General features: G+C 31.6%; 2 protein-coding genes across 2 annotated transcripts in view; one reads left to right on the forward strand and one right to left on the reverse strand.

Annotated features, from left to right (window-relative positions):
* The window catches only part of LOC115236729 (pre-piRNA 3'-exonuclease trimmer-like), a 135,218-nt gene that overhangs the window by 79,759 nt on the left and 32,822 nt on the right, over window positions 1–22,637 (forward strand). The window lies entirely within an intron of this gene.
* LOC115236728 (sodium- and chloride-dependent GABA transporter 1-like) overlaps window positions 12,862–22,637 on the reverse strand; it is a 15,275-nt gene continuing 5,499 nt past the window's right edge. The window contains exons 3-11 of the mRNA XM_029809365.1: window positions 21,989–22,123; window positions 21,753–21,881; window positions 21,292–21,430; window positions 18,898–19,269; window positions 18,312–18,528; window positions 17,398–17,550; window positions 17,075–17,278; window positions 16,722–16,892; window positions 12,862–16,583 (exon numbers count right to left, since the gene is read on the reverse strand). Of these exons, the coding sequence (XP_029665225.1) occupies window positions 16,446–16,583; window positions 16,722–16,892; window positions 17,075–17,278; window positions 17,398–17,550; window positions 18,312–18,528; window positions 18,898–19,269; window positions 21,292–21,430; window positions 21,753–21,881; window positions 21,989–22,123 (1,658 nt within the window). The 3' untranslated portion in view covers window positions 12,862–16,445. The remainder of the gene's footprint in view (window positions 16,584–16,721; window positions 16,893–17,074; window positions 17,279–17,397; window positions 17,551–18,311; window positions 18,529–18,897; window positions 19,270–21,291; window positions 21,431–21,752; window positions 21,882–21,988; window positions 22,124–22,637) is intronic.

Below are 22,637 nucleotides of genomic sequence, written 5' to 3' on the forward strand. Positions count from 1 at the left end.
TAAAATCGCTGAATCTTTTATTCGGTTCGTTCCACTTCGATTTGTTAAGAACTTCGCGTTAACCCATATATAGAGCACGCTTTGTCTGCATGAGAGAAATCGATGAGGATTTATATCGCTCACGCGAATTTAATTTAATCGTCTTTACAATGCAATTGTGCAGAGAAAATTATCTTAGTAATTCATTCAATCAAGATAAATATATCTATCTTATGTGAAATAATATAAAACATATATACACGTCTTATATGCAGTACATATTCATACATGTTAGTGTTCAATTGTACACTGAATATTGAACAAAGAATTAGTTATACAGAATGACGGTCATATATATACTTATATACATATAATGTATTGCATGACAAATAGCAAATGATAAACTGCATATTTCATTATTATTGGCAAACTTTTAAATCTTTGATGAAGATATATAAATTCTGATTCGTATTATAAATCAAAAATTATAAAAACTATGAGACTGGCTCGCGTAAAAAAAAAAACGGGTATCTATTCTGGAATCGTTTAAAATTTATTTGTAGATTAAATAAGATATAATTCTATTTATGCATCTACCTAAAAAAAAAAAAAATCGATAAAAATTAAATTGACAAAAAGCCGCAGCATCCAGTTGTGTGTGATAATATCTTAGCTATAAAAAGGTAATTCAGACTACGCTGCCAACGTATCAAATGTGTCAAAGGATTAACACTCTACACCCATGGGATAGCCGCGGTTGACCCATTAAATCGTAAATCTATTGGCATCATTAATGAGCAATGCGCGCATACACGTACATACGTACGCACGCACGCACGCACGCACGCACGTACACACACCCGCACGCACACGCGCGTCAAGGGGTCGCCGAGTGCGAAGAGGGCGAACAATGTACGCCAGCAGCAACTGGGTCAATACTGCCGCTCCTGTCCTTCGTTTGCCTTCAACTACCTCGCTTCTTTTTACCTTATCATACTTGAGTACACGAAACGAAACATGGATCGCTAACTATCGCGTCGGCTATCGAGGGTGACAATGATACGCACAAATTAAATGTCTCCCATCGCAAACTTTTCGGGAACATTGCTCTGATCGATTCAGGTATAATTTATTATTAAAAGATATCGCGCTCTCTCCAAAGTAAGAATATATTATTGAAATAATTTCAAATATCTTGGACATAATATTATTTGTTATTTGTAATAATATTGTTTGTCATAAAAAATTGATTATAACACGTAAAACTTTTTTCGATCACAACGAGATAGAAATGTATTGCAATTATGCACGATATATTTTGCTATGATTTATTGTATTTTTATATTAATTATAAAGATAACGATGTTATAATAAATGCATTATAACAAAGAGAAATTTAATGGACAAAAGTTACGTAAATGTCAGTTACGTAAATATTATCGCGAAGTTGTCTATTCTTGTTGAATATTTGTGAGCTTGTGGCTAAAATGTTTAAGCAACAGGATATGAGAGAAAAAAATGATAGGAAGTTTAAACATTAAAAGTAAATTTAGTAGTCGTATGTATATATATATATATGATTTATTGTAATGTTTTATACTGTAAAAGATTCTGAGAGCAAGATGTGAAAACGCGATATTACTTAAATGTACGCGTAAAATATACATGCGGTTTAACCTACTTTCAAAAATATAAATCATTGGATGAATGCTTTTATATCTGAATATTTTTAAATTAAAAATTTTATAATTTTTACTTTGAAATGTGGAAACAAATTCTAAAAAGCGTTTTGGAATATGAGAGGAATAACGATAAATGTATAACCACATACATACATATATGTATATATGATATATGTATAGTTACCACATTTAGAAATTTAGTTTCTCTCGCTCGAGAAAAATTGTTCTATATATTTTATATGTACATATATAATATACGCACATTAAATATAATATATTGTATTATATATATAAGGCAAAAGAATTTTGAGATTGAGAGATTCACATATATACATATATACATATAAGCAACACATGAAATTATAAATAAATTTCTGTTGCGAAATATAATTTATCTAAAAAAGATCTTAAAACCTTTCTAATATATAGATTTTATAGAGAACTTATTGGAAAATTTATCTTAGGCACAAGTTCTTCGATAAATTTGAGAGAATCTCGTGAATTCTATAAGGATTTCGTTCGTGCAATTAAGATAATTGTAAGAGAGGTGCCGCGGCGTTAATTGCGAGGAGGAAACAGAGCAGCCGCAAAGTTTTACCTAATCATCTCCCGAAATCTCTGTGCCTCGGAATTCCAGTGAAACTACAGTAGTCGCCGAGAGGAAACCGCGGTACCTCCATCATGAACAGGATGTACGTAATACTTTCTCGGGGTGTGTAACCCAGGCGCCGTGACGATGAAAAACGGAAGAGTCGGTGGTTGCCGAGGAGGGCTGGGAAAAGGGTGAGGCGCCGCCAGCGTTTCTCGGATAAAATTCAAGGAAGAGGAAGCGTAAGTGACTAGCCAAGCGAGACTTTTGTGTTATATTGTCTTTGGATTCTTAGCCACGTGAAGGAAACTGCGGTATTCCGTTTTCGCGTTCTATTCGGCACGTTTTAAAATTTGTTATTGTTCGCTGCGGATGGTATACGGGAAATGAATTTGATTCATTGAGAACGAAATGACCCCAAAACGTCGAAATCATCGACGGAAAATGAAAAATTTTTCGCGGATGAAGTGATTAAATGCAGGAGTGATTAGAGAAAAACTTGAAAATCTTTCTCCAAAAAATATTTCATAATAGAAATTATCTCTTTCTCTATACATCGTATGTATTATTTGGATTATAATCGCAGTTTATAGAAGACTAAAAATCTAAAAAAGTCTCAGCTGCCATACATTATCTTCGCGTGTCTCTCATATAAAATGTTTCCTCTATGCATTGTGTGCGCTTTCATTCCAACGCATTTCCTTCATTGTCTTGCTGCTCTTTTTCGAACTTTTTAGAGGCATGCTATTTGCATTTAAGTACTTATCCAACGGAAAGCAGGCAAATTCCGTTACTTGCTGTTAATGCAGTATGAGAGGATTTCTTGAAAGCGACGAGTAATCTTTATCACTTTATCTATATCGTACTGCTTTTTTTTACTACGAACGGCTTACTTAAAGCTTCTATGAGAAATGTGAAGAAGCATTGTTATGAGAAAAGTATTGGAAAAAAAATAAGTTCGAGTTATACACTTCTTAATTAATATCCTTAATTATAGTCATAAATTTAAATTAAATTAAATATTGTTTTTATTAATTTATATATTTTTTTCTTTAGTTTGGAAAGGATTTTAGTATAGCAACGAGAAATCTAATTTTATACGATAGCATATTTTTTACGATATTTTTCGACGGATTAAATATTGGTATTGAACATAAAACATATTGTTCACGCTTTATCCAGTGAAATATGGAAATATATCTGACATAACGTTCTTTGCTGAACTATTGTCGTTTGAAAAAGTATTCAATTTGATTTGTGTTTTGTAGTATTATTGTATTTTAATAATTTGATTTTGTTTTTAAAAAGAAAAAAAAATTATGACGAGTAAGCATATAACAATATGTTAATAAATATTAAATCTGTCAATATTAAATCTCTAATTTTTCAATATTTCTAAATCAAAAAATTAATATACTTTTATAAACAAAGACTCTTCAATTTTTCAGTCTTAATGCAAATGACAAACATGATGTATTTAATGCGAATAATTCGAATCTACTAAATTATGCGAATCTTTCGCAGTTTGATGCTTATCGAGAAATTGACTGATTGAATTGAGGACGTGATAAAGAATCCGATCCATCTCGACGCTAAAGCGCTTGCTGCATCGAGAGGGCGGACCAAGTTTCGAAACTTGATGCAACGTAGAGATGCCTGTAGAATTTCTTTAAAGTTCTTCTCGCGTGCAACACGAATGTATGTATATAAAGATATCAGATTCGTGTATAAAAAGTTGGCACGGCAGCATACGAAGCCATTGCACGCCTGCGCGAGAAACGCGAGACGCGCGTGACGCACGTGAAATTCTTCTAATTCATATCCCTGTCATAATTCCGATAATTTGGTCGAACCAACAAGTATAAAATTATATACAACTTATTATCGCGAAAAATACGGCGCCCTATTCTCTGTATGGTTTGCGTTTCCGTTCAAGACACGCCGCTTCGCACTCTGGAAATAAGTATCTCGCATTCCGCAAAATGCGAGACGCGATGGGTCGTGTCGTGGAAAACGGATGAACGTGCTTCTTGACGCGGTGCTTATGTGATTTATTATCGTATTCGAATCAGATGTATTCAGTTGAATCGCACAGCAAGATGTTCTCGCGCTTCCGCAAACCTTGCGAGATACGCTCGCGCACCCCGGTAACTTGACTCTGATCGTTAAATAATTACACGGTATTACGCGCGCGCTTGGAAAGTAAAAATACAGCGGCAGAAAATTACAACAGCGAAACGCGATAAATGCCGCGAAACGGGATCACGTGAAACCCCGTCGGCGCTGAAAAACAGAGCGGATTTTCATATTAATTTGTCGAAAAGTGATCAATTAAAATGTTAACTGCGGTAATTACATCTGATGATTAAAGTATCTCGTAATCAAGAGGAAGGGGTTGAGAGAGAACGGGAGAGAGAAATTGGTAATATCTTTTTTTTCAATTTTTCATGCTATTTCCCGATAATATAAGCATAATAATTATTTGATCCATCAGAAAGTTGGGTAAATATCCATTCTTATTCATAGTTGCCACAATTTTTCTTTTCTTTGATTAATAAAACTAATTATAATTACGAAACTTGATTCATGAAAAATAAAAGTCTCATTAAATTTTCTTTTATTTGCGGTGAAATGACAATAGTCAAAAAGTTGAGGTTTTTAGAAGAATTCTTTTCCCAATCTATTCTTTTTAGAGAATTGCATGCCGTAATATACCTGGTAGCTTATATATCTCACTCTTTACATCTTGAACTTTTAATGCAATAAAAGAAAAGTTCTCCAACTCGAGAGTTAACGTTCATTTTATAAAAACTTTGGCAAGTATCCCATTAGAAGAGATATTTGTTACGCTTTCATCTCATGGTTAGGTGAAGATGAAACATACGAAAATGGCACTTACCGCGAACGTAATAACGGTGGGACAATTATGAATTATCAAATTAGAATATCAATAATGTTTCTTAATCTTTAAAATGTGAAATTACGCGATAAAAGTATAGCTTACTATCTTTAGACAATGTTATTTTTAATTGTTACAGCTAAAAAAAAACTGATTTTATGATGATGATCACGACAGGTTACAATGATAGCGAAGTTTTTTATCGACATTGTTGATGGCTAAAGACAGTAGATCACAAAGGAGGAAACTTCAAGGTTACTTTAATATTGCATATTCCAGATCAATAAGAATAACACAACTGTTAACTTGTCATGTGTCACTCGCATATATTCTCTACATATCGTATAGGTCACAAATGGAAGTATACATTGATAATTTATATGTAGTATTTTTCTCTCTTTCAGAGAATATTTATATATGTATTTATCATAAAGCTATTTAAAATGTCTTGATCGTCTCTAAGTCAGAAATTAGTGTCGAACAATTAACAACTAAATAAGTATCTGATATTTAAGCAAATTAAAAACGAGTTGAATCAAAGCGTCCGTGACATGAAAACTAACTTGAACGTTAATCTCTTCGTATAGATAAGCAATATTAAGATTTTCCTAAATATCGACAAGACACGCTAACCGTTGACATTTATTGGATATTCAACATGCAGCAGGCGAGGCTATGACACGCGATTCTCGAGCACAAAACGGCCTCTCAGTCCGATCAGAATTAAAATTTACAGTTCTTGATCTTCGACTTTCGCGTTTTAAAGCGATCGATACAAACAGCCACCGTTGTTAAACGATCCCTTGAGAAATGGAGTGTTTATCTCTCTCTTACAAAACCTATTAATGGGACATAATTATTCTTTAAGATAAAGAAATCTTACGTTTCTAAACATTGATGCTTTTATTACTTTTTTAAATATAAATCACGTTTTATTCTGAATAAAAATGTGTAAAATATTCTTTAAATGTGAAATTGTATCTTACTTAAGTTTCTGTGACGAATTCAAAAATAGTTTAATGCTTATTTTTATTTTAATAAAAAAAGCAATTTTTTCAACAAATTTGTCGCGATTACGCGTTTTTTTTTTTTAATATAATGCATTTAACGCAACATAATATCGAGCGAATATGTGTAACACGTCTTTTTTCTTAAGTTATGGAAATTTAAATTCAGAATGCAAGAATGGTCTCAGATATCGAAGTAAATCACGAATTCTTTACGATCGTCCGAGAAATAAATCTTTGTTATTCGGAGAAGTCTTTTGAAGCAAGCTTATCTCTTCTTCTCGTAAGTCCATTTTCGCTTCTTACATACTTCTTGCATACACACACCCGTGGATATAGGGAAATTTTAGAAGTTTTCCGGAAAGTTTTGAAGTTGCGAAGTGTCATGAACAGTAAAGTGCTCGAACGAAAAGGAAATGCGATACATGAAGAATTTGATCTGCGCGAGTTTGAGAATGCTTGAAAAAGAAATTTTTTTCAGTATCTAAATTATATATACATCAAAACTTATCAACGGTTAAGGGATATAAGGTATAGGTAAAAACAGTTGGAAATTTTTAATCCCAAGTTTATACGTAATATATTTCTTTTTTCTTTATAATAACTTTTTATTTCCGCATATGTGACATGTTTTCTGGAATATATCCTGTATAAGAGCGAGGCCGGGTAATTTCCGTAATTTCTTTTTTTTCTCGCAATTATGTTTTAAATGGATCATTTTGAGTAATGAAAGTTTCTAAGTAATTTCTATAACGTAACATATATAATATTGTTTCATCGTGAGAATGAAAAGCACACCTCAGGGCAAAGATAATTGCAATCCCAATGAATTATCCATAAGCCTTGATGATAAAATGAAGAAACTGTCGCACAATGAAGAAATTTGATAGTGAAGTAAACGACAATCTTTGTTGAAAATAATCTTTAAAGCGTTTTTGGCGAAATAACAAACTTTATAATATTAAACAGACTGCTTCAGTACTACCAGCCAACAGAATAATATATAAATTTTTTTTTTAAAGTATATAACTTTTTTCAATCATAATTTCTAGAAAATTTTGACTATATTTAAAGTTTTAATATTCTAAAAAATTATGGGAAAGGTCGCGAGCGCATAAAGCAGATTTGTAACAGTTGCTAGTGTCGTGCCGTGAGAATTTATCCGTGGTAATTTTTTAAGTGCACTTTAGTCTGTTCTACACTTCTGCATCTTAAAATACTGTACTACTCATAAGCATGAAATGTGGTTGAATATTTTAGAACAAACTTAGAGGCTCATATTATATTGTAATATTCATAGAAATGAGATTTTTTCTAGAATATTTTATAATGAAAAATTGGATAGAGAGAGAGAGAAAAAGATATTTTTATCTGCGATATTTTATTGATATATATAAATTTTTTTTTAATTTATAAATATTTGTTTATACACATCCGTAATTAGTGATTATTTTATTCACAATTATTTAATCATAAAATATAATTATGCAGTTTTGATTGGCAATGAATTTTTCTCATAAAATAAATAGTGAATTTAAACTGAAAATAATAAACAAAAATAAAGACAAAGAGGAAATTAAAATGTTTGGTTGCATTTTTTATTAACTGTATATTAAGGACAAAAAGATATCTCACTTAGTTCCAACACAAAATGTGCTTAAGGGTTAACATTCTTTCTATTGCAAAGATTAAGGAGATTCTTCCTATTGCAAAGATTTATATTTTCTTAGAACGAAAGTCTTAACTGCGTTCTTCGTACCGTTGAAGTTACTTGAAACAGAAGTGCGTACATATAAAGGGTGTCGTCATAGCAACACGTTACGGACTTGCGCCCTAAAGTAGTATCACGTTGCCAAAGGTTCTTAAGCTTTGCGTTTTACTACTGTGTGGTATCGTTGTGAGAATGCCGGTCTCGTGTTCAATGAATAGGTCATCCGAAACCAACGAGGCATAGGACTATGCTTCAACGTAACACCTGTGTATCTCGCAAGTGCACCAGTAATTGCTTGATACAACTATGTTACACACGAAATCTGTCCGGAACTTCTATCGTAGCCGCATAAATATTTAAACAAGAAGTAAAAGCCAATCCATTTAGAGTTTGCGTGAATATACGAATAATTTAAAACATTCTATTTAAAATACTTCTAGATTTGTTTCTGTTTAATTTTATATATATATATATATATATACCAGTATTTTATCAGAATTTAAAATTAAAATCTTGCTATCTATTTTAATTAATTTTTGCTTACCATATATAATTAATTGAAGATGGTCTATTTATTAAAACTTTTGGAACCAAAACTATATTTCGCGTGTATAGATTTTGCACATTTTATTTACAATTATAAACTCGCGATGATTTGTGTAACATAAAGAGTAATTATTTTTTTGATCGACAAAATTTGGAGAAACAATCCGAGAAACGCATTTACATAGATATAATTGAATCATTGATACTACATATTGCATGATTTTGTCAGCTTCCTATTTGGACTTCGTCAGTTTCTTCGCGATTAAAGGTAGACAATTGTTGATGTGATATTATGATATCTAAAGAACACATAATTATAAAATATGCAGTAATATGTATATTTTTATTAGTAGGAAAAAATTATCATAAGAATGCCTTCGCGATTGAAGGCAAAAAGTTTTATAAATTTCTTATATAATCAACGAAATACCGTATCATATTATCGAATATGAAACTGTAATCAGGAATTCTTGTTACTTTAAAAAAGAAATCACTGAAAATCGCACAATTTTGCTGCTCGATCGCAGTGAAATCCGTATAAGAACTGATTAGCTCAAGTAGCTTACATTCATGAAGTTATAAATATTTGTTTATACACATCCGTAATTAGTGATTATTTTATTCACAATTATTTAATCATAAAATATAATTATGCAGTTTTGATTGGCAATGAATTTTTCTCATAAAATAAATAGTGAATTTAAACTGAAAATAATAAACAAAAATAAAGACAAAGAGGAAATTAAAATGTTTGGTTGCATTTTTTATTAACTGTATATTAAGGACAAAAAGATATCTCACTTAGTTCCAACACAAAATGTGCTTAAGGGTTAACATTCTTTCTATTGCAAAGATTAAGGAGATTCTTCCTATTGCAAAGATTTATATTTTCTTAGAACGAAAGTCTTAACTGCGTTCTTCGTACCGTTGAAGTTACTTGAAACAGAAGTGCGTACATATAAAGGGTGTCGTCATAGCAACACGTTACGGACTTGCGCCCTAAAGTAGTATCACGTTGCCAAAGGTTCTTAAGCTTTGCGTTTTACTACTGTGTGGTATCGTTGTGAGAATGCCGGTCTCGTGTTCAATGAATAGGTCATCCGAAACCAACGAGGCATAGGACTATGCTTCAACGTAACACCTGTGTATCTCGCAAGTGCACCAGTAATTGCTTGATACAACTATGTTACACACGAAATCTGTCCGGAACTTCTATCGTAGCCGCATAAATATTTAAACAAGAAGTAAAAGCCAATCCATTTAGAGTTTGCGTGAATATACGAATAATTTAAAACATTCTATTTAAAATACTTCTAGATTTGTTTCTGTTTAATTTTATATATATATATATATATATATACCAGTATTTTATCAGAATTTAAAATTAAAATCTTGCTATCTATTTTAATTAATTTTTGCTTACCATATATAATTAATTGAAGATGGTCTATTTATTAAAACTTTTGGAACCAAAACTATATTTCGCGTGTATAGATTTTGCACATTTTATTTACAATTATAAACTCGCGATGATTTGTGTAACATAAAGAGTAATTATTTTTTTGATCGACAAAATTTGGAGAAACAATCCGAGAAACGCATTTACATAGATATAATTGAATCATTGATACTACATATTGCATGATTTTGTCAGCTTCCTATTTGGACTTCGTCAGTTTCTTCGCGATTAAAGGTAGACAATTGTTGATGTGATATTATGATATCTAAAGAACACATAATTATAAAATATGCAGTAATATGTATATTTTTATTAGTAGGAAAAAATTATCATAAGAATGCCTTCGCGATTGAAGGCAAAAAGTTTTATAAATTTCTTATATAATCAACGAAATACCGTATCATATTATCGAATATGAAACTGTAATCAGGAATTCTTGTTACTTTAAAAAAGAAATCACTGAAAATCGCACAATTTTGCTGCTCGATCGCAGTGAAATCCGTATAAGAACTGATTAGCTCAAGTAGCTTACATTCATGAAGAAAGAATCGAAGTCGAGCACTTTTCTGTGATCTGCACGATAAATATTGGATCTGATCAGCTCAGAAAATGCAAGTCGAGAGTGAAGAAAATCAAAGGCGGGATGTAGCTTTGCTATCCTTTCGCAATACGAATTCTGTAACGCGATAGCGTCGTGATGTCTTTTGCTCCGATTTCCGATAGCTAAACTTAACGGACAGGTTATATCGAATATAGAACACGAAAAGCACTACGGTGGCCTCACCGAGAATAGTACAATAGCAAACTGCTATTTTCCTTCTCACTCATATTAAATTTATTTTGAACAAAAATAATTAACCTGCGTGAAGTTAGCACCCCATTTCTGAAATTTTAAAATTCTAAAGGTTGTTCCAGGTTGTTCTACACTTAATTATTATTTCTGTAACTTAACGTAATTATACGATATTGACTAAAAGCGTGGAAAGTTCATTTCGAATTGTTACAAATAAAATGTCATAAATCAAATGTTACAGTGAGATTTTGTGAATTAATTTATAATAAATAATAAAATGTTGTTATTCAGAACAATTTTAAATTTGCAGCTTTTATACTTATATGTTAATCTATATACCTTGATATACTACAATTTATTACACGTATTCCACATGCTATTACTGGTTAAAAGTATAATCATTTAGCGTAATTTGCATAATATAGATAATATATATAGTTTGTTTTGCAGACAAGTTTACGCACTTTATTTTTTCTCTTTCTCTTTTTATTTTTTTAAATCAGCTTAGCTTAATTAGGGAGAAAGGCTCTATTTCTGGTTTATTCTCTGATATCATCAATTTTACTTAGTATAAAAAGTGGCGAATGGGACATTCTGTATATGCTAACTTTCAAGCCATACAATTTTTCAAGCCTTACAGAGACAAAATGGTAGGAGAAAATTAAAGGACATTGGGGAGGAGAAAAATTAGAGGGATAAAACATACACTTTAACATCTCATCATACACTTTTAACATTTTATTTTTTACTTGAAAGTTTTGCAAATTACAAAACCATATTTCTATTCTGATTTGTAATTGATTACTAAGATCAGCCTACGATATATTTTATAAATATAAAATATTTTTGAAATAAAGAATAAAACATTTATATGTAAGCTATTTCTCTTATTACTTTATAAACGCTTAACGTAAAATAATTATTTAATTGTGTTAAATTTCTTATTAGAAATAAGTATTTCAAATATGTATTTCTCTTTAGAAATTTCAACTAATCAATTAAAATAATTATTAATTTTATTAAATAATAAAATATATATTTATAATAAATAATCTTATTTTTAAACGAAACTATCTAAACGATTATTTTTAATAGTATATGCATTTGAAATATGCTCATTAGTTCGACTCGTCTATAACGATATCATTATCCTTTCGAGCAATTTGCGCAATCAAGGAGCGTAAGCAGTCTTAACGGCGCGTATCTACATGAAAGAGGAATGTCACTGGCAAACGGTGGGCCATGGAGGATGCGCGATAGCATTGCGATAATAATCGACGCTGCAAAATATAAGACCGCGTAACGATCCGGTTTAGTATGGCAGACGGGTCGGCGCACATCAGCGCCTTCCACACTTTGCTCACCCGTATCACGTCGTCTTTAGCCGTCGTAAAGCATACCGTGATGCGTCATTCCGCGAGATGAGAAGTTGGGTTGAATATACACGCACATATATATGCGCGCGTGCGAAAAAGAGAGAGAAATAGCAGAAACACTCGAAATATGACGAGATCGTTGGTATTGCACGCGATGCGAAAGACGATTCACATTTCCGCGCGATTCTACAATCGTCATTTAAAATACATTATTTTTACCTTTGCAATAATGGTCTCTGTGAAAAGCTTTGAACCAGATATATATTTTTACGGAGTCGCCGTATTTTTTTTTTCTTTTTCAGTATGAAAAAAACGACAGATTTCCGATTGCATCATTTGATGAAATTCGCGATGGTTAAGGAGAAAAGACATTGCAATTTATCGGAAATTTTATTGTAGAAGAGCTCACATCTATTTCTCAAAAGCTCTGTATTTATATGATGTAATTATTTCGACGTTGCGTCGTTAGTAAACTATGTTTGTCGAGCGATGGGATATTACAGAAGCATTACGATCATTCATTACGAACATCTGTACTACTGAAACTGTGAATTGTTACGTCCACGTTTGTTAATTGCTATGCAAAATCCTGCGCACAATTCTATTGGCAATCAAAATATTGGTACGACTGCGGCGGTTCTAATCCGCGCCTGTAATTCGAGCCTGAAGTAGTCATTAAACAACTAATGAACATTAGAAAAGCGAATATAATGAACATCCACAAATTATGTGTATGAACAATCGTAGACAGCACACAATGATAATAGAAATTATGCATTATTATGTATCGGTGTATATATGTATATATAAAAAATTATTTCTCGCAATATAATAGGCGTTGATATTTATTTAAGTACATATATATGGATACAATTTAGCCGGAAACATATACATAATGTTATGACTATGTGTAACACCTAATGCATCAAGCCATTATACATTTGCAAATAATGCATTGCTTTTAACGCATATATCGCTCGAAAAGTAATTGAATTTAAACAAATTTCAGTCCTCGCTCAATATTACGACTCAGAGATCACGCAATCTAATTTTCCAAAAATTTATTTCAAAATTCTTATCCACCGTTTCATGCTGCTATATTTTTTCAAAATTTGTGAAATAAATCCTTGTGGCTCTCATGATATAAATTCGTGAAGCATTCGATTTTAGCGATGCATCAGCAAATAAATTAATTTTGGATAGAAAATTTCTTAAAATTTTGAAATAAATCTACTTATCAAAAATACATCTACGGAAAAATTTAAAAATACAGGTAAGATTACCATTTCATGATAAATACGTCGAATATTTACATTTGGAAATGATACAATAAATATACATATATCTAAAGAGTTAAATAAATTTTTATACTAGGCGAAATTTTATATTCTTAGAAAAATGTGATAGAAATCTGAAATCGGGTTTTTTTTTGTACAGATAAACGATTGTATAATAATATTTCAATAATTGTAATGAGCGATACAAAACATTCTTCTCGTATATCATACGCATATAATTGAGAATTAAAGAGATTCGATCAAAATTTGCGATAAACTTAAATTAACAGAAAAATCTTACAACATTGAAAAAAGAAAGCGACCATTTAATTTTCGTTTACAGAAACAATACTGTTTTGGCTCAGATCTTTTGATTTTCCCACGGTCATATATATCACTATACATCGTATAAAACGTAATGTATATACGTATATAGAAATATAATATTCATATAATACGCTTCATTCTTTGTACAAGTTCTAGCAGCGATTCGTCGAGCCATAATCGAGTCATCTGTGTGATCGACGAACACATGCGGTCATCCTGCGTTCGGCAATAACGCAGATATTGCCATGCAAGAATAATCGCGGAAATTTATGCTTGCTCTTCCCCTCCCGAATGTGTTTATGTGTATGTCACATTGAATACATTTACAGATACAGTTAGATAGAGATACGTTATCATGCGCTGAACAAATGTTTGTGACGTTAAACACATATACAGTCGCAGTGTTGTGTTTTCTCGATCGTAATGAAAAATCGATCGGTGAAAAATTATTTTGCATGTCGCGTGTCATTGGCTAATTTGTCGATTAATAATTAAATGATCGAGACTCTTGCGTGCGTACAAATTTTTTGCTTCAATATTATCATTCGCAAACAGAATCATCGTTTTAAACAATTGTAATATATGTGTATATGACTGTGATGATATATATAAATCATTAAATAAAATTACGAATTAATCATGCCGTTATATACGCACATTGTTCAACGCAGATCCAACTGGCTTATAATATCGCTCGTTTTTTAGTTTATTATTGGAAGTACTTCGCGTCGCAATGGTATGGTACTAAAATAGAAACTAATATCCATAGCCATATCCCTTAGTATTGTACAACGTCAACAATTAGTAACATTTCGACGAATAGCGCTCGCGATTACTCTATATGGATTAAATAAGAGAACATATTCTTAATGAATTAGGCCGGTTGAAAAAGCATATCGCTTCGTATCGTACGTTATTGCTTTTATATTTCGAGCAAATGAGAAATCTCTCGTATAAAAATATTTTTACGTGAGAAAATAAAGATTTGAAATAATAGAAATTAAAAGAAAGTGATAATTATAATATTAGCGGTAGTAATAAGATAAATCAATTTTATATTTTCCATATTTTTTTTTCCAAGTAAAATGCGCCATATTCTCTGGCGCATTTGAATTGATCGAACAAATTAAAATCCTATCTGGAATATAGAAGATTAAATTGGATAACATTGTTCATCGAATAAAGTCTCGATTTTTTTCCAATAATTATATATGTATATATATGTAACATACATATCCTTCTTTTAAATTTAACGTTAACTTTTCCTAAAATACTGTCAAACGTGTCTCAGACACTGAATACTTTGTTACACATTGATTGCAAGTTTGAATCAGTTTTTGAATATGTTTTAAACAAAATCGTATCTAAAAAAAAAAATTGCTATTGGAGGAATTCATTGTCCGTATTATGCGCTATAAATTGAATTTCGAGCAATTAAATAACGAAACTTATATATCATTTTATAATCCTACGTTACATCATAAATGCATCATTATAATCGTGTCATAACGTGAAACGTGAAAAAAAAATTCTAATATTTGTGCTGTCGAAGTTGAGTGCAGTATACAATACTGCTAAAACTTTGTGATACAAACGTTTTGTATCCTGTTACGATTCAGTTGATTATCGTGACTAGTTGGAATTGAACATGTCTCTTCTCAGTGAATGCATTGAGTCATTTCAAAATACAACACATACCAAAATTACATTATATTTTTATTTTATTACTTGTACTTTAGTATATTGTGAATTTAGTAACTGTCAGTAACTCTTTTTACGCTACGCTTTTATTTTATTTCGTAGAGTTGCAGCAAACCTCTTAATGCACTCACCAAGCGGAGCTTTTAAATGCGTGAACAATCATGAGTGCAGCATTTTGAGTGGATATAAGAAATGTAAATTTCTATTCGTCTCAAAAGCTCGCACGTCATTCTTCAATACGAGAACTTTTAGTTCCTTTAAACTAGTCATATCATCAATCAAACGACCTTTCTGTTAAAAATTCATGTACTTATCGCGACATGTAATCGCGATATAAAAATATATTTCTTTTAATTCATCCCCAATAAATTGGTATCTGAATACACACTCTCTCTAGCGCGGTATACTATTATTATTTCTATAAGTACTCTTTTTAATCCGCCACACTTCTAATATTCTCTCTTAATTATACCATTTATTTTATCAGCTTGGTCAACACAGACGAATCATTTATAATTGCGATCCCCAAATAATATTCTTGTCATCTAAATTTTTCTCTCTTAAAACTTTAATAGCTGATATCATTAACAATAAATCTAAGTAATCAAGCTTCAAATAAGATAATAAGTTATTCTTGCGTTTCTTGAAACGTTAATTCTCAATATATTTTTTATAAATGTATATGTATAATGAAAATTATATAACATATTATTTATTACATAATCCTTAGATAAAGTTTTTTCGAAATAATTCCTTTTTTTTTAAATAATACATAATTCCAGACTATTGCAATATTAAAATGTTATATTTCACCAGCTATTAAAGATTTAAGGAGAATCTGACAATCTTTACCAGAAATACGTTATTAAATAAATATATCATATGATTTAATATTAAATAAATAATAATGTAATGATCGCGCTAACTGAAACATACTATATGAAACCGATTAATTTGACACGCGTCCAGTTTGACACAAATTACTACTGAATATCCAGTCGTGTACTGGATTCTTATTATTTTATTTATCTCACTATAAATATTATTTTTACGATTAGTGTAACCTAATATATGAATTAAAAGTGATCGTTAGCATCAATCATGTTTGACTCAGGAAACTATTATTTTTCGTAATTAAGCCTGCGCTGCTCTCCGACATGGGTATCACGGCCGACTTTTCGCCTTTCGGTAACTTTGCATGCGATTTTATGTTCGGTTGCAGACCCTTTTGAATATTCTAAAAAAAAGATGGCAGATTATATCCGTGACTCAAAACAGATTAAAATAATTATGGCCCTTATTATCGTATGTACGATAATAGTTCCAGGTAGCGTTCGTATGCATGCAATTTACATGCAAACGTCGTCATATTTACCTCCTTGAACGTTCCTGGCATTATTATTACGTAGTACAACGCGTAAGCTGGTATCCATATTATAGATGAAAGACTCAAGCATACTCCTACCATTTCCGCCCATGTTGGATACTCGTAACTGCTGCCATATTTGAGTGGCTTATATTGCACGATTTGAAATACGAAGATGAACTGGAAGATAAAAAAAAATGCAACTGAGAAAACTTTTGCTATGTTGCGTATAATATATTATACACTTTACATATTCGTAGTTTTTCTTTTCCTTTTTTTTTCTCTCTTTGAAATGTAACAATTAGGGTGCGCGAACCTGTTTTTGGATGCTGTAATTGATGCAAACATATTATTATACTCACGACCATGATCACTGGCGCGAATAGAACCCAGCATATGTACCAGAATTTATTCAAACGAATTCCCATCATCTGATGCACGCAATCGCAGAATTTCTTTGCTCCGAAAATCCACGATATCGCGATCGTTTGGAAGAAACACACCCACAATATGGACATACCACTCGCGGAGTAAAAGTCCATCAGTTGGAAAATATAAATTCCACCCTGTGAAAAATAACATCTGATTTTCTTTTGTTAATTTTTTTACCGCGCGTCTAAAACTTTTTATTATATATTCGATTCCTTGCGTGTCGATTAATTGACACAATTTGTCGAATACTAACGTTCGTGACCATCGGAACTCCCAGAGCGAACATTATCAGACAGATAGCGATAGTGAATTTGATCCTGTGAGGACGTAGTGTATCCGGCCAGTAGTCGACCATACCGGTTATGAAAGATTCCACGATGCAAAATTCACTGTCGATGCCGAGTATCTGCGTGGAGAGACGAAGCAATTCGTATATAATCATCTTACATTTGTGCAAAAAGTTGGAAAAATTCTAATTTTCCCATGCTTAATCTTTGCTCCAAAATCTACGTTTAGATTTACAGCTATTCCGTAATATGCATTTACAATATATTCCATTAAAATTATAATCATTCAGTGATCTGTTAGGAATATGATTTTTACTACTATACGATTTTTTTTCGTCATTAATTAATCTTACAAAAACTAACTACATGAACAATAATATGAACTACATATTAGACTGCAAATTTTTAAAACTTTTAGGAAAAAAATTGAACACAAGCCTGAGTAACATAATTATTACAATATAAATTTGTAAATTGTGAAATGTCTATAAAAAATAAAATATCATAGTGCTATATCAAATTTTAATTTTATTATTTGAGAAAATTTTACGCATAAATTGCTAATGTTATTTTATACTGCTGGAAGTTCAATCTGTTAAAATTTAAATTTAGTGTTAATTTATTTTCTGAAGTAAAAAAATCTTTCTCTAAGAATTTTTCAAACTTCTTTTAATATCATATTTTTTATATTATTTTCTATCAATATTTCACAATTTTCCTTAGCACAAAAATATACAGTTAGACATTAAATTGTGACATGTCGAAAGAATCTTCTTGCTGAGGGCGACAATGCGTGTCCAAACCCTTTTTACAGCGATGTACATCACATAAAATATAGTCGGCGACAGCCTATTCCGTCGTCGGAATAACAATTTCTTACAAGCAGCATCACGAAGAATATAATGGCCCACAACGAAGCACCGGGTAGCTTCAGAACGACCTCGGGATACGTGAGGAACACGAGACCAGGTCCGCTCTTGACAACCTCGGACACCTGCGTTTGCTGTTCCAGGGCGATGTGACCCAGTATCGAAAATGTTACGCAACCGGCCAGAAGACACGTCAGGGTATTGACTACGCAAGTGATTATTGCGTCTCTGCAAGACAAAACTCCCTTTTTGAAAGACTCCAGCAACGACGATACCGTCGTGTGATTAAATAAAATAGAACGCGCGCTACAAAGTCATTATTCAAAGCAATTATCTCGCAACTTAGGCATAAATAAGGCTAACGTGAAATCTGACACGGCTAACATGTAGCGATACACGATGGATTATTCAAATCGGCATGGAGCTGCGAACGATTGCAGCATCGAAAAAATTAATTAAGTTCTACGATTAAATTCTGCCTTGACATTCTTGTTGGCGAAAAATTACTTCTCGAACGAAGCTAAGCAAACGCTGTTACTGAAGCTCGACATCTTGTCGATAATTGCCACATCCGGGAAAGGATCTTACATCGCTTACCTATAACAATTGTGATGGAACTTGTTGTACGAGCCTAGGGCGGGCAGGGCACCGGTACCGATACTGTACGCGAAGAAGATCTGAGTAGCACCGTCTATCCACGGTCCGGGATTGCGCAATTCTTCCCATCGCGGCGTCACGTAGTAAAGCAAACCCTCGTACGAGCCCTCCAACGTCCCCCCTCTTCCCAAAAGAATGAAAAGCACCACGTACGGGAACAAGGCTGAAAACCAGATGATCTTACCGCTCTGATGTAGACCGCGCCGGATGATAGAGTAAACGAGCAACCAGCCGACAATCAGACAGCCTAGCAGCTCCCACTGGATCTTGCCGATAGTTTCGATACCGGACGTGATGCCAAGAACTCGCTGACTGAAAGTGCAATCATTGCAATTGATATATTCACCTTATAAATATTAATATTAACACATTCGAGATAAAAAAAAACACAATAATCAACACGTGTCAATATCTCAACCGTGACTTTACGCAGGTAATACTTGTGATAAAAGAATAAATAATGTAAATATAAATACCAGATTAAATTAAAATTACATTATGCAATTAGTATATATTTAAAAATCGCGGCGATTACTCCTCACGTTTCACTTATCATTCTGCGAAGTAAATCTATAATGAGTTTATATCAAAACTAATAAATTGCGGCGAACGTATAAACATATTCTCTAGAGATTAGTATTGTTGACATCAATATGTTATATAAACGCGTTTGTACACGAGCAAATTTACTTCGACCTGATTTTCAGAAAATCAATATCGCATTTTCTCTTATCATTCTTACGTCCCGCACGAATCCCCCGATACTTCCAAACTTACATCATCGTCATTATAATTCTCGTAAGGGACAGTTCGATGCCTATATGTATACTTTGATTACCTAACTCAAAATTATTAAATCTAGAAAATTCTCTAATTCAAAGAATATATATATATATGTGGTAAAAAAAAAGGAATACAATTAGCTAGCAAACACTTTCTTCGTTTCCTGCAATGTTTATTATAGACATATATGTTCATATTATTTTATTTGTTTATATATAACATTTATTTAGTAATACATTTTACTTACTCCCAGTATTCTTCTACCGGCGTGGTATGATGGCAGGTATTATTTTCGGCAGATATTATTTTTGAACAGTTTATTTGTCCAAGCGTACTTTTGTTATCTTTGGTAGCATCGAAGCAATCATCCGTGTTCCACCAATTTCCTGAAAAAAGAACAGTCTATATAGGATATTCTGTTTATAATATCTCGCATTGCAATACTTTATATAAATATTAATTGAATATAGAAAACACAGATAATACGATATTAATACTTTAAGTATATACTTTAAGATAATACTTTAAGTATCTTTAATCATTTCCATTTTCATTTTTTGAGCGATTCTATCACACGAAATATAAAGATGTAAGATCTGTTATTCTCTAAGTATGTTTTTTTAAAAGATTCTATGGTTTAAAAAAATTTAATACCATAATTTTAATAAGCATTAGGTACTTTTATAAGGGATATGTTATAATACTTACCGCAGCCACTCCAAGGTACTTTTGGTAAATTCACGAATGTGCTTATTAGGTAAAAAAGTGTCCAAGAAATAATTATACAATAATATATGTCGAGGAAGAATACAATAGTCATCGTAGCATATCCCACACCTGAAATACGACGACAATAAATTACGTGATTATTCATCATGAATATATTATAGACATAATCGAGCTACAATCTTAATTTAAAGATATCGGAAAGTAATTTTTTTTACCTTGCAAAAGAGGACACAATTGTCCCACTAGCGACATCCCACCAGCTCCAAGATATTGTCCAATAGCGACTTCTTGAAAAAATATAGGGATTCCGCAAAACAGCATTGCGATACCATAGGTGATCAGGAAAGCACCTACAGCAAAATTTCGAAATAAATAAAAATAATGACTAATTAATTTACTGCAAATAATAAAATTATTACTTTTACATTTAGATAGTTATAGAAAAATAAATAATCTATGTTGTTTATAATCTAAATCAATGTCCTTCTCTATCTTAAAATACATAAGCATAAAAGAAGTTAATTAACGCGGTTGCAATTAAGCTCGGGAAAAGCAAAATTGTGAGCTAAACTATATTTTAGCTCACGCAATTTTTTTCATGTATTAAGGATTACACTACTTCGTAAACTAGAGGGGTAATTATGCATGTCGGATATACTGAAATTCAACGCTGTCTGCGTCCTCGACTGTGGTAAAAAAAAAGGAATACAATTAGCTAGCAAACACTTTCTTCGTTTCCTGCAATGTTTATTATAGACATATATGTTCATATTATTTTATTTGTTTATATATAACATTTATTTAGTAATACATTTTACTTACTCCCAGTATTCTTCTACCGGCGTGGTATGATGGCAGGTATTATTTTCGGCAGATATTATTTTTGAACAGTTTATTTGTCCAAGCGTACTTTTGTTATCTTTGGTAGCATCGAAGCAATCATCCGTGTTCCACCAATTTCCTGAAAAAAGAACAGTCTATATAGGATATTCTGTTTATAATATCTCGCATTGCAATACTTTATATAAATATTAATTGAATATAGAAAACACAGATAATACGATATTAATACTTTAAGTATATACTTTAAGATAATACTTTAAGTATCTTTAATCATTTCCATTTTCATTTTTTGAGCGATTCTATCACACGAAATATAAAGATGTAAGATCTGTTATTCTCTAAGTATGTTTTTTTAAAAGATTCTATGGTTTAAAAAAATTTAATACCATAATTTTAATAAGCATTAGGTACTTTTATAAGGGATATGTTATAATACTTACCGCAGCCACTCCAAGGTACTTTTGGTAAATTCACGAATGTGCTTATTAGGTAAAAAAGTGTCCAAGAAATAATTATACAATAATATATGTCGAGGAAGAATACAATAGTCATCGTAGCATATCCCACACCTGAAATACGACGACAATAAATTACGTGATTATTCATCATGAATATATTATAGACATAATCGAGCTACAATCTTAATTTAAAGATATCGGAAAGTAATTTTTTTTACCTTGCAAAAGAGGACACAATTGTCCCACTAGCGACATCCCACCAGCTCCAAGATATTGTCCAATAGCGACTTCTTGAAAAAATATAGGGATTCCGCAAAACAGCATTGCGATACCATAGGTGATCAGGAAAGCACCTACAGCAAAATTTCGAAATAAATAAAAATAATGACTAATTAATTTACTGCAAATAATAAAATTATTACTTTTACATTTAGATAGTTATAGAAAAATAAATAATCTATGTTGTTTATAATCTAAATCAATGTCCTTCTCTATCTTAAAATACATAAGCATAAAAGAAGTTAATTAACGCGGTTGCAATTAAGCTCGGGAAAAGCAAAATTGTGAGCTAAACTATATTTTAGCTCACGCAATTTTTTTCATGTATTAAGGATTACACTACTTCGTAAACTAGAGGGGTAATTATGCATGTCGGATATACTGAAATTCAACGCTGTCTGCGTCCTCGACTTATGACAGCAAAGCTCTAAGGAAGCTCGCAAATGGGATAATATTTAAGAGTCCCAAGAGTTAAAATAATTTATTAAAGCAATTCATTTTAAATTCTATAAAAGTATTATTTATTCTATTATTGCATAATAAGAGAGAGTATTATATTATATTATATTATACACATATATAACATAT

The sequence above is a fragment of the Formica exsecta genome, unplaced genomic scaffold (assembly GCF_003651465.1).
Source record: "Formica exsecta isolate Colony F162 unplaced genomic scaffold, ASM365146v1 scaffold26, whole genome shotgun sequence".
Classification (NCBI taxonomy): Eukaryota; Metazoa; Arthropoda; class Insecta; order Hymenoptera; family Formicidae; genus Formica; species Formica exsecta.